Source organism: Calidris pugnax, unplaced genomic scaffold (assembly GCF_001431845.1).
Source record: "Calidris pugnax isolate Ruff unplaced genomic scaffold, ASM143184v1 scaffold41, whole genome shotgun sequence".
Lineage (NCBI taxonomy): Eukaryota > Metazoa > Chordata > Aves > Charadriiformes > Scolopacidae > Calidris > Calidris pugnax.
Window position 1 is genome coordinate 9,550,025 of NW_015094509.1, and position 14,118 is coordinate 9,564,142.

Below are 14,118 nucleotides of genomic sequence, written 5' to 3' on the forward strand. Positions count from 1 at the left end.
TACATGAAAAATTAGCTTTTATTACAAATGTTTAGTAATAAGTAATGATTTTTCAAATATTTTTTTTTTTACTTACTAAGCCTAAACATACAAAGTCAGAAGCAAACAAGAAATTGCTTGGTTAAAATCTTACTGGAGGTTAACTTGTCAGTAGTTCTATCAGATTTCCTGAAAGGCTTTCTTTTAAAATGTCTGGCTTTCCTTCACAGAGATGCTCATCCTCCAGCAGAGATGTGTAGTCATCAACATGGATGATTTGATTCATTTATATGAACAGAAGGAAGAAAAAATATAAGTTGTATCCATTTCTCAATATAAAACCTATTTCTCTACATTATGCTTGCACATAATTTAGAGCCTGATACAGTGGCTTCTGAAGCCAAGGAGAGTTCTTACACTGACTGCAGCCTGCACTGTATCTGAAGGGCAACATTACTAACTTCATACTAATTGGTGAAAGTATTCTTTGGTCACAAATGTCCTCTATCTACCCAGTTTACAGTATCTCAGAAACTATTTCTCATGCATTTTAAGGAGCTTGTTTACATTTTTATTTTATTCCACGGCTTTCACATTTTTCTCCCGCATGTATAATCCATACCTGGGTGCCTGCCTGTGCACAAAATGTATTGGAGTTGTTTCTATGCAGACAGATCAGGAGTGAAGAAAGGATGTCCCTTACCTTCTGATACCTTTCAGATGTCAGGCTGCAACAGCTCGAGTCTAAAACGGCCTTTTACTGGAGTCCCTCTGGACAGGCAATTCATATTTAGTGCACTGCATTACTAAATTTTTCAGAATACACAAAATACAAAAAATGTGATCATTTTATTACATTGTCTGTAACAATGTAAAGCCACATTTTCCAAAATCAAAGACTTACTTTTGGTGGGAAAAGTTTAAGAGAGTAAGGGAAAAGTAAGCTGCTAATGAGGCAAGCAAGAGTGTCTGGACAATGACACTTTGCTTAAAAGGCACACCAAGAAAAGGCAAGTTAGGTTCCTCTCCTGATGTTTTATAGTTTTTCTTATATATATAGATATGCATATATACGTGTATATACCTACACAAATATATGTACACACGCACGCCTTTGAATTTTTGAGAATAGAAAGTTCAAGAATTAAAAATTCATTTTAAATAAATAAGAACCATACTAATAGGGGGAGGTTGGTGCTGTTATTTTTTGCTGCATTATGATTATAATCTAATGACACAATGATATGATTATATCATTTTTTACTTTACATCATTTCATTGTATAAATGTGAGGCATAAGGCTACCAGGTGCATTTGTCTTGCCTAAAGTGATTTTCATGGATCTTCTGTGTTCTTGCTTTTTCGCAAGGGATGGTCATTACTTCAAGAAATATGAAGAGAGTTGAGGGTAAGGATGTTCTAACAATCACAATTAAAATTTATTTGACTCTAGGGTTTACACGTTAGAAGGTGGCGTGCACGCAAACACCCACACAGAATGACAACGACAACAATGGCTGCACACAGCTCAAACCCAAGCATGGTCCCAGCACGGCTGTAGTGTCCTCATCTTGTAAAAACACTTGATTTCCTTTTGCATAAGCTTTGTGATACGATGCACTGTTTCCAAAATCTGCACTGGTCCATCTAAATGGTCCACGCCCGATGACGGTAAATGTTAAGAGGTATGAGATGATTACTAACTTCCAGAAAACATTTAACAGAAGATGCCCATACAGTAGTCACCATTAAAAGTTTAACAGCTGAAGGTTGAACGTACAGATCTTTTCAGCTGTATTGTTCAAAGAAGTATGACTATCACAGTAAAATTATTTACACAAAAGGCAACCATAGTAAAGATATCAATCGAGAACACAGTAGATTGTTCAGAAAGGTGATCACATTTTCTACTAAGTCTGAAATATTTCTTGCAATGTTGTAAATCTTACCTACTAGATATCCCACAATATAAACCAGACAGAAGAACTTGTAAAAAGATATTAAGAGCTTGGTCCTGCATTTCTGATTCGCCAAAACCTACCACAGAAGACCATAGGAATTTTGAATGTTTAGAGATTGCAGGACAAAACCCTCAGAGGACTGCAAAACACTGCTTCTTTTCCGTATTTATTACATATAAGCATTCAATTTATTTTCTTTGGCTTTTAAATTACTATCCCTTCATATCTATAATGTGAAACCAAACCAAACCCAAACCACTAATAATTCCCTTCTCCCCTCAAAACAATGATAAAAAAATTAAATGAACCAAAAAAGTATCTAGAAAGTGTAGCTGTTACTTCATTATAAAACTACGGTGCAAAATAGAGGTTTATACTGGTCAGAATTGCAATAGCAATTGGAAATTTACACTGAAGGAGTGACTGCAAGTATTGCTTCTCCTGAACAACAGAAAAATCAAAACTGATTAGGCACTTGTTTTCTTGTTTACTAAGAGATCATTCAGTGTGCGTAAAAATGATAGAAATACTCTCTAAAAGAATGCTCTGTAGCGTAACAACTGTATTGCTCAACTACAGCCACAGTCCCTGGTTCAGGAGAGCAGAAAAACATGTGTCTATTACTTACTTTATGCTTAAATCCTATTGATATGAATGGGCTGGATACATGTTCAAGTGCTGTCCTGAATTGGGACGCTTGCTGAAATCGGGAGTTTTAAAAGATAATATAGTGGTGAGCTTCTTTTCATTATTACTACAATACCAATTTAATCTAATCTGGCTCTGCTCTCCACAATATTACCCTAGTGCTTCCTAATAAAAAAGAAAATAGGCATAAAATAAATAGGATAACCAAAGATTACATAATAAATATGCTACTAAGTGGGAGGAAAATATATTGCAACATAAGGCTCTGTAGTGTTGCACAATCAAGAAATTGTTCCGGGTGCCCCAAAACACAACTCCTTATGTACAACACCAGATTACCACTCTACACCCAAAAAAGATTGGGAATTAATAGATTAAACTTGTATTACATTAAACATTTGAAAATATGAACAAGTGGTAATGTGTTTCGCTGCCTTTGCAGAACACCGTATATATGTTCTTTCACTGTTCCAATTGTCATTCCTCATGAAGAAAAATTCGAAAGACTGGGGTTTTGAAAACTCTCCTAATGGCATTCCTTCAGACTTGCAAAGTTACCAGTGTCCACACTGACTCGTAGTATTATCTCTGAAAGTAAAACAAACTCAGAAATTTTGTTGCCTCCGTTTCTTGGCATCCATGGCGTCCAGGATAGGCTGCCTCTTTGCAGTGTACCTCTGGCGAAGCTCCTCGATTTCTCGTTCCATCATAGGGTCCAAAGCCTTTAATCGCATCTGTAATTCTTCTAAACTCAGATTCTTCAACTGTAAAACAAACAGTAAAAAACAAAAAAGGAAAACACAAAAAAGGTTAAAAACTATTTACAACAAAAATTATAACCGCCACCTTCAATAATCCTTTAATTTACAGCTGCAGCGTTGTGCTGTTCGTTTTAGTTGGGGTTTTTTGGGTTTGTTTTAGTTTGGGTGGTTTTTTTAACACACTTTGATTGTATGTATACACATATATAACTGTTTATATAACTGAAAGCCTTAGTAGGCTCCACACTAAATAATTTATCAGCATACAAAAACACAAATACACACAGCACATTTAATTTAAAAAAATAAAAAATCATTTTGCACACATTGCAGATAGGTTGCAAATAAATATAGGGTTGGAGTTTAACTCATCAGGCTGGAAAAAAGCATGCCCCAGTATACACAATTATATTGACGTACATAAATTATATTGCTTAATCCAATACTTCTTACTGAACTTCACGCTCTTATAGAAGCCTGAAAAAACATAGAGCTGCTGTAAGCAATAGTCTAACAGAAATACTTTCTGATATGAATCACAGAATGGTAGGGGTTGGAAGGGACCTCTGGAGATCATCTGGTCCAATCCTCTGCCAAAGCAAGTTCACCTGGAGCAGGTTGGACAGAAATGCATCCAGGCTGTTTTGAAGATCTCCAGAGAAGGAGACTCCACAGCCTCTCTGGGCAGCCTGTTCCAGTGCTCTGGCACCCTCAAAGTAAAGAAGTTTTTTCTCATGTTGAGATGGAATTTCCTGTGTTCCAGTCTGTGCCCGTTGCCCCTTGTCCTGTTGCTGGGCACCACTAAGAAGAGCCTTACCCCATCCTCTTGACACCCGCCCTTTAGATATTTATGAGCATTGATGAAGTCCCCTCTCAGTCTTCTCTTCTCCAGGCTAAACAGACCCAGGTCCCTCAGCCTTTGAGAGGTGCTCCCCTGACCATCTTTCATAGCCCTCCACTGGACTCTCTCCAGAAATTCCTTGTCTTTCTTGAACTGGGGAGCCCAGAACTGCTCTCCAGACGTGGCCTCACCAGAGCAAAGCAGAGGGGGAAGATGACCTCCCTTGACCAGCTTGCCACACTCTTTTAATGCACCCCAGGAAACCACTGACCTTGTTGATCACAAGGGCACACTGCTGCTTCATGGTCAGCTTGTCCACCAGGACTTCCAGGTCCCTCTCTGCAGAGCTGCTTTCTAGCAGGTCACCTCCTAACCTGTTCCGGTGCATGGGGTTATTCCTCCCCGGGTGCAGGACACTACACTTGCCCTTGTTGAACTTCATTAGGTTCATCTCCACCTATGACAAAGCACTTGTCTTCCTCAGCAGATTGCTGCCAGAACCAGTCAAAGCAAATTGCCAACCGAGTGTTTAAATAATACATGAAATAATTTCCTGAATCCATGGGAGGGAGCTACCTTTGACCGAGCTCTTCTCTTTCTAAAAATATTTTCTCCCAAATGTTAAACAGTTCATTACATTGCACTCATTAAGAGCGATGGGTCATATAACCAGTAAATTGCTTCACTGGCTTGCTGGCTGCTGCAAATAAAGTTTGGAGTCTTGTCAGGTACCGGGGCCCATCAGGCAGTACTGGCCCACCTGCTCTTGCAGGGAAGGATCTACATTGGAAATATGTTCCTTTGGCTGCCCTGTGTATTTTTTTTCCCCTTGTCTAGTGCCTCTCTGCATTTTCTCTTGTCAGAATTGCCTATGTGCCAATTACTCTTCACCAAGTGTGAAAAATATCAACAAATTTCAAATAGCACAAATACTTTCATCCTAGGAAAGCGATAATCTATATTTTGTTTGCAAATATTCTGACACTGCAAACAAGCACACCACTGAACTCAGGGGGAAAAAAAAAAAAAGAAAACATTTTCTGAATCAACCTACTAATGAGTCAATACTTCGCTCATGAATCTAGGGCACTCTTCCATCAAAACAGTCTGATCTGTTTTCCCTGAGGAATGAAATACTACTTTTGATCTTTATTTTTATCAGCATCTGAGGCATATAAAAATTATCAACACGTATTGCTACATATAGCCCAAACCCGAGCATTACGACTTCTACTAATAGACTAGATGGTACATCACAAACAAATAACTTTAAGTCATAATAAAGAGGGAGTGCAGATCAGAAATTCATAGAAGAGCATATGAAAAAAGATGCACATTTTCATGCATCATTTTAACAATAAGATTCCTAATGAAGATAAGATTTAAAACCCAGATGTCAAACTATCTTCCAGGATAAAAAATCATTAGACCTCAGACGTGCTCAGTAGCTCATCAGTAACATTTGTCTCTCCCAAGGACAAATGACCCCTTTTGTTTTTAGGAGGAAAAGAGTTGCCTCCCAAGGAATTAAATGTCATATAGCTTATTGTATTTTTCCCATTTGATATATGCAAGAAAAGATGGAGGAAAGGAATCAGAATTCCTCAGTCACCAAGACTTTTGGAGAAAAACATATTTCCATGTTCAGAGAAATAAAAGATTAAAAAAAATTCTCTTTCATTTTTAGCCCATTGGTAAATGTAACTGGCACATGACAAAACACCTCTCAGTGAAGATACTCTTTTAGAGGACTAAAGTGTCAGAGAGATTTGCAGTATAATGAGAAGAGACGACAGTGCTGACTCCCCTGTTTAACCGATCCCAATGCAGTATGGAGGAGAGGAGCAATAAAACCACATTTTTTAGCATGTGTAAGAGGAGAAACGTATTTGGGGCTCCATGGACCAGCAAACGGACTAAGGCAGGCACCATGAATAATCTCATGTGTGAGTGTTTTGTGAGAACTGCCACTGATGAAACCGCCTACCCGCTCTGGGCCAGTCCAAGTGGCCATCACCGCTGCAGACACCAGGCTTCCACTGCACAGAATAGACTCCAACTCATGTGATCACATAATTATTCTGCACTGAAAAACACTTCTTTTATAAATTGTCAGAGAGGAATGTGATGGGTGAGTTTTTATTTAAATTTCAATCAAGAAACGGAGCCAGCAAACAGAATTAAATATTCTTTAAAGATCACAGACAGCTGGGCTGGAAATTAAAATATAAAGAGAATGAATTTTTAAATCCAGAGAATAAGAATCATTCAGAATGATCTCAGCCACATCACCCAGGGGACCCAGAGAACTGCAGTACTCAGCTGTATGAACGGATTCGTGACATTCAAAGGAAGTAAATGACAGAAAACGGGGACAATAAGCAACTGAAAATGGAGTTACGAAGGTCTCACCTATCTGACATCAGATGCTGGATTAGGCAGGAAGTCAGAGAGCTTTATGTACTGTAGAAAACCACTGAGGCCCATCTAATAGCCACAGCTGATCAAGGAGATATGTGTGTGTGTGTGTCCAGGGATGTATACGTCTCCTTGGTAAATTTCAAAATATTTTTTCTTGCCTTCTGTCTGTGCTATAGGTATCACCTCGTGAAGCCTGAAGCCTGCACAAGCCTAAATGCTGAATGCAAGAGGAAATACATCAAATGAGATGCACAGAAGTAACTCAAACAAGATACTTAATTATTCCAATGTAATTTATTCCCCTGCATGATAAATATTGCAATTCAAATTCTTAAAAGCAATAGAGCTCAGCATTCTCACTTACTCTCACTTGCAAACAGTTTGCAATTTAAACTGTTTGTTATTCTAAGTACTAGGGCTACTGGCATTAATGGGAAAAGAGAGGAGAGCATTCAGCTGTGCAAGCTACAGGAATTGAAAAAGGCTTTAAATTACATTTTCATAGCTTTTTTAAGGCTGTAAACTGTAGCAGTTCAGTAATCAGGATAGTGTTTGTCTGACAACAATAGATAGTTCAATTTCTGCCACTTCACCGAGCTGATCGTGTTCTTTTGAGAGATCACACAATAGACAGCAACTAGTGTCAGGATGGGCCACCTCCAAGATACAGGTCTTCAGTCACTGGAGCTTCTGATAAAAGCATTTGCCTTCACTGGCACCCTTCATATCACCAGGTAATCACGTGGCAACAGTTCAAACTCCAATTTTTAATGCCACAAACCATATAACCTTGAATAACTTCTACAGGCTGACGGATTCTCAAGACACAGTAACATCCAAAGAAGCTACACTGAAATTCTTCACCCTGCTTTGCTAAAGTAAAGGAAATTGAATTGCCTATGAAGAGACCAGCTAGCAGTCATCCCTGAGCGCCAGCAGCTCTTGCCTCTGCCTTCTCCTCTTCCTGACATAGGGAGAAGAAAGGCACCCTCCCTGGCAGAAGAAAGGCACCCAAGCAGAAAGCAGCTCCATCAACCCAAGCTTCCAGTGGCAGAAGGTGCTTCCAGTGGCAGAAGGTCCTTCCAGCAGCACCCCCCTGAGCTGGGGCAGCCAGCACGGCATCAAAGCATAACTAACCTTTCAACTGCACTTACTCTGGTTGGTACTAGTCTCAGGTTAATTGCATTTTTACATGTCTTCCACCAGTGTCACACAAAGAATTCTTCCCTCACATACTGATGCGATCGTCTCTCACAACCAAACTTCAGCAAGAGAAGTGCGGCAATTCTTACTTTTTTGGTCTTTCAGTCAAACCTCTTGCAATCCACATGGACCAGCTTCATTTGGATCAGTATTTTCAGCAAACCAAAGAACAGTTACGTGCAGCCAATACTACTTCTGCCTGCAGGAGGACACACATCGTACCTTACATATTTTGTTCGCAACCCTGATCAAATCATACTGATGAGAATTCAGACCAAAATGGGCACATGGAAAATATATATGTGTTCCTGTCTACGGACATGAGTTCTGTAGTAATAAGATGAGAAGGAAGGAGATAAAATACAACCAAAAACGGACTCTTAGAAGTCATCAAGTCAAAGGGTGCAAAGCAAATTCTGACTAATGGCTTCCACCTGCATCCAGCACAGGAGTCAGGAGGACACGCATCTGAGATACTTAGTGGTGCTTGCAGTCCATGGATTTAGGTGAAGGGTTCTGGTAAAGAGTCTGGAACTCATTAGCCGCACTTGGCCAGCACATATCCGTAGCCATCCAAACTTTTCAGGGGGGGAAAGCCAAAGTTTTGGTGGATGTAGCACACTATAATCTTAATCCACCCTTGACAGCTAACAGAGGTAAATAAAAACTCTAGGCCTGTGATGTTTTCAATATGATAAAATTAGATTTCATTAGTAATTCCATAATGCATGAGTTACTATTGCAAACCTCCAGCCTATCAAACTAAATTATAGAATACTGCCATTAAGCTGGTGCAACAAAAACAAGCAAATATATTTTTAGGGTTTAAATTGTTAAGAAAATAGATATTCAATCAAAAAATAATCTGTATCAAGTTTGTTGTGTTTACCTGAAAAAACAAACTCTTCCTAGCAACTGCTTAAATGAATCTTACAGATGCACCATGCCTTATTAGGGGCCTTTGATTAAAAAAATATGGATTGTTATTACTGTATTCTGAGTCATCTATTTTCCCATCTGCTAGTAATTCCTACAATATGAACTATCAACAGAATGGCTAACAACAATAATTTTCTATGGCAATTGCAAAAGTGGGTTGCCTATAGCACTTTCTAAGATTTAACCAGTGCATGCCTTGCATTGTTCTGCGTTGTTAGTGGCCTCAGGTAAGAGAAACTCTTTCTCTTCAGCTGTTCCCTTCACTCTGCCGAGCAGAGTTTTCTTTTTCTCTTACGGAATGAGCTCCACTGATGATTTCAAACTCCTTTTTACTAGTATAAAAAGTTAGACTTAATTTGGGATACAAAAAGTACGAGGTGAGTCTTTCTGACCAGTCTTTCTGGTTTACGAATTCACGCTCAAAATCTGTGAATCTCACTGCCTGAGACACACACTGGCCACAGGTCAGAGCTCTGATACCCTGTCACCCCCCTCCCCGCTGCCACTACAGTCAGCAGATCAGTCACAAGAAAACAAACGTGGATGGGGGAGGGAGTGAGAGCATTTATTTCAGGATGCCTGAAGAGCAAGTCTCCTTGTTGCAAAACATAAAACACTGAGTTATACAAATATAAAAAGGACCGCATTTAGTATCATTAGTTTTGACAAGTGCTGAGAGAGAAGGGCTGACAACCTAACTTTCAAAAGCTAAAGTTCATTCCATAGGACTGCAGTTATCTTCAATATTTTGGAGGGGAAAATAAGCACATAGCACTCAGAGAAAATTAACGACAGACAACGTCATGTAATTTTAAAAAGTCTTTTTAGGGATAAAATTATATATAAATGTCCAGTGATTAATTCCTATTTTCACTAGCAGAATTCTTTCTGCTCAGATGCTAAAACTGTACATCTTTTTAACAACACAAAGCTAAATCTCAGTCACTACCATCAAAACTTTTCAGCTCTAGAAGGCTTTTCTTAGCTTCACATAAAGTAACATTTCAAAGTCAAACCACCAAGGGGAAAGAAAGAGTTTTCTATAGTATTAGTGCATGCTGTCATTTGCATACCTTTGCTGAATACTGCCCAGGGCTCTCCTTTGAGCACATTAAATGCTGCCAATCCTAAAATTCAGAAATCATGAGCTGGGTCCTTCACCTTCATTAAATTACCCTTAAAAATTAGATACTTAAAATAAGGATTCTTAGGAGGAGGAAAGTGTCTTTTTATTTCCCCTTTTCATTTCTGAGTCATGAGGAGGCAGCTAGAATCTAAGCACTTCTGCAATTAAAAGGGCTAGAAATTTCAGAGAAAATAATTCTAGGACCTTATAACTTTAATGAGCAATCTTGACTACAAGAATTGAAATCTAAAGAAAGCACAGATCATCACGAAATATAGTGTAAAATTAGTGATATTGCTAACTCTTGCGTGTTGCGATTTTTCACAGGTCCCGACAAAACCAGTCATGTTTTTTGAATATGCTTTATCATATTCTAAGAAGTTCAAATATAATTTAGACTGGTCTTTACCTACTATAGCAGTTGATGTTTGTGTAGTTGGGAGGTTTATAATTTTCACTAAAAGGTATAAAACAACATAGAAGAATGTGAACATGGGAAAATAAACTGCAAGGAATGCATCTCAAAAACCTGGTAGCTAGCAAACATCCATTAATAAGTGCCTCTGAGATAAATCTTTATCATCTGCTAGATAATACATTTAATAAATTTAATTTTTAAAGTGTACAGAAGGAAAAAATCCTACCATTCTCTCTTTCCTCTGCCATTTACAGCAAGTGTATTGTTACATTACATGCTTAGAATTGAGTTTACTGAAGCACGACACTTAATTTGCTATCAACCTTTCTTTAGACTTGCATCATCCATCACAGACATTTTAAAAAATGTCTTTTAAAAGTATCACAGGCAAAAATTCACAGTTTGAAATGCCTTAGAGAAGATCTTCGTGTTTTTTCAAATATTGTGATTTTCTGTACCAGGCATCTCAAGCCTAATGGTACAGTTAGCCCTGAAGAATACTATAAATGTTTACTGGAACTCCCAACAGAGTAAATAATCTAAAGCTTTGGAAAACCACTCCATCTGGATACTCACTATGCTATTTAAACTTGATTGCAAATATGCCCACACAGTGCTGATAGCAAAGCAGCTACCACACCTGACCTAAAAATATGCAGGATTTTCTCCCAGTCCTTTCTGCTTATGGAGAAAAAAAAAAAAACAAACATGGGGAGAAAAAACAAACCAACAAAAGCCCAACCTTTGCAAATATTGCGCAGCAAAAATATAAAGCTTTTAAACTAAGAGAATTCATTTGCTAGAGTTCTTAGAGTACTAAGTAGTATCAAAAAGTCAGCATTTTATCTCTAGTAATCTGTAGCTCTCCAGGGCAAGTATTTTTTGTTGTCTTTCAAAATGAGCTCAGGTACCAGCAGGTACATTACTGTGCCCTTGAGTTCAACGGATCACATGTCAGCAAACTGCAGTTATCATTTAGCTATATAAACCCAAATTGTTCCTTTCATATTCAAAATTTTTCTCAAGGCACTGCCTTCTTGACAACTGATTCCTCCTTAAGAGGATAATTTTTAAAATGTTCAGAAAATAACAGTTTTACATATTTTTAACTTTCTTCCAATCTACATGTGGACAGAAGCTCTACTAAGTACTGAGATATTTGGGATCAGAACCATTTTAAAAAATAAAACCATTCAGTTAAGAGTTCCTAACATAAAGTAATATAAAAAAAGAAAGATGCTCCCAGCTTTGCTAAAATATATTGTAAAAGCAAATCCATATTGAGAAATAAATTTAAAGATATACACGAAATAGAAGTCCTGGGGTTAAAAAGAAAACTGTATTAAAAGCTACAAATTCATGAAATACATAATGATATCACTTAAAGCCATTTTTCTTCAATAGTTCCATTTAAGATTATTTTAAAAATAAAAAAAATCCCACTGAATAATGAGTTATGACACAAGATACAGACATGTGGAGAGATAACCCTGAAGTTAAAACCAGACCCAGAAAAGCGTTTAACCCGAAGAGTAATGGAAGAGCTAGAAAAATTTTAAACCTTAGTATCCTAGTGAGGGACAATACAAGTGAATCTCAAGTTTCTTAGATGTACGAAATGTTAATATTCAGAACTAAAACAAAAACGGATACAGCAAAACTAAATTTTCCTAACAGGAAAAGTCTGCAGGAGGACCATCCACCATAAAACACACACACAAATTTATATCTTATTTGCTGGGCAACCTTGACTTAGTTATATGCTTTATAAGGAAGAAAATTCAGTTCAGTTTAAAACAGCCAATTGAGAAAGGATTTAGGAAAATAACACATCATCTTTAATAAATGAAAAAATGATAGACATGCTGTTTGCTGGGTTTTATTTCATGCAGAAAGCATTCTGATAGTCACGTACCGAAAGTGGCTGAAACCCATCCTCTGTTGTACAAGATGGACAGGAAAAAATCCTATAGTCCAGAAATTTAGGGCAATTTATAAACAACAAATACCAGGTTTCTTAATCCCTGGGGGAAGGAAGAAAATACAGCAAAGGCAGCAAAAAGACAGCAAAACCGAGTCATCAGTTGATAGGGGCCTGCAAAACATCAGAAGGAGCAGAATGTGAAGGCAGCAACTGAACAAAGCCAGGGCTGAGCAGAGACATTGAACTGAGCTGGTATCACAGCGGGGAGCAAAGGAGATCCCTGCCTCTGGAAAGGCAGGCAGGTTGTCCTCCTGGGAGAAGGATCCCAGAGAAGATGACAGCCAGGCCCACCTGAGCTTAAGCACCTGCACAGAGACCTGCAGCGAGCTGGGAAGGGAGAAGCAATCCCCCAAACACAAGGCTACCAGCTTCTTTGATGTTATCAAAACTGATTTAAAGCATTTAGGAAACTTTCTTATCATGCTCAAGAACTGAGCAGATTTTTTTGAAAGTATCTTTACACCTTAAGGAATAGTTTATTAGCTCTTCTTAATGCTGCTTTCTGTTGAAGACTTACCTAGAAATCATTCCAGTACCGCAGAGTTTCAGCGGATTCATTAAAGCGGATTTAGTTTTTCTTTTGACAAAATGCACCAGCTGTGTATTTGTGAAACACGGCTTAAATAAACACCACCAAATAATCTTTAACGAACGTGATAAAATCCACCTTATGATGGTCTAAGTCTGTTAGACAGCTGCTGTCTTGCTTCTAACACAGAGGAAATAAGATCTAAAATAGGCGAACAAATACAGAAATGGATAATCTATCAAATAGCACCACTGAGCTAGCAGCTTTTAAAGAATACACAGTATCTTTTCCTTTACAGACATGTAATAGGCTACTCTCGCTACATGTAATATACTTAGAAATATCCTGAAAGTAGGAAAATACAGGAGATAATAATTGATAATTATTCATGTCAAAAGACATGAATTAAGAAGCATACAACTAAAAGCAATACTAAATTAAAAAACTATACTGCTCATGTTAACGAACAAGAAAATCAGGCTGTCTCAACACTGAACAGTGCACTTAACCATAATCTAATTTGACTCTTTAAAACATAATCCATTCTGTGGAAAGCGTGATGCTCACTATGTATTAGTTTAGAAACTCCATTTATTCATCAAACAAGATTCAATGATTCAGTGGCATGTTCACTTACTGAGTCCAGAACTGCCAAAATCATTTGCCAAAGAAATATTTTATTACCAAATATTTTGTCTATGATTCAAACGTTAATGTGATCAAGCCAAAAATTAGCATAGTTCTTTCCTACATTCACAGTATTATCTCCTAGGAGGATATACAGCATTTGATCGATTTGTTTTGTCACAAAGTACAGAACAAAACTAGTTTGTTTAATTAGGTTTTTCAGATTATAATATCCAGATATAGTTGCGATTTATTAATCATGCAAACAGGTAATGTGCAAGCTTTTCACAGAATCATTGAATCATTTAGGTTGGCAAAGAACTTAAGACCATTGAGACCTAGCACTGCCAAGTCCACCACTAAACCATGTCCCCAGTCACTACATCTACATGTCTTTTAAATACCTCCCGGGATGGTGACTCCACCACTTCCCAAAGAGCCTGTTCCAATGCTTGACAGACCTTTTGGTGAAGAAACTTTTCCTAATATCCAACCTAAACCTCTCCTGGCAAAACTTGAGGCCATTTCCTCTTGCCCTATCACTTGTTACTTGGAAGAAGACAGCAAACCCCACCTCGTGACATCCTCCTTTCAGGCAGTTGCAGAGAGTGATAAGGTCTCCCCTCAGCCTCCTTTTCTTCAGGCTCAACAAGCCCAGCTCCCTCAGTAGCTCCTCATAAA

General features: G+C 38.0%; 1 protein-coding gene across 1 annotated transcript in view; it reads right to left on the reverse strand.

Annotated features, from left to right (window-relative positions):
- The window catches only part of STK3 (serine/threonine kinase 3), a 134,080-nt gene continuing 119,962 nt past the window's right edge, over positions 1 to 14,118 (reverse strand). Inside the window, exon 11 of the mRNA XM_014965572.1 lies at positions 1 to 3,352. Coding sequence (XP_014821058.1) covers positions 3,194 to 3,352 — 159 coding nt within the window. The 3' untranslated portion in view covers positions 1 to 3,193. The remainder of the gene's footprint in view (positions 3,353 to 14,118) is intronic.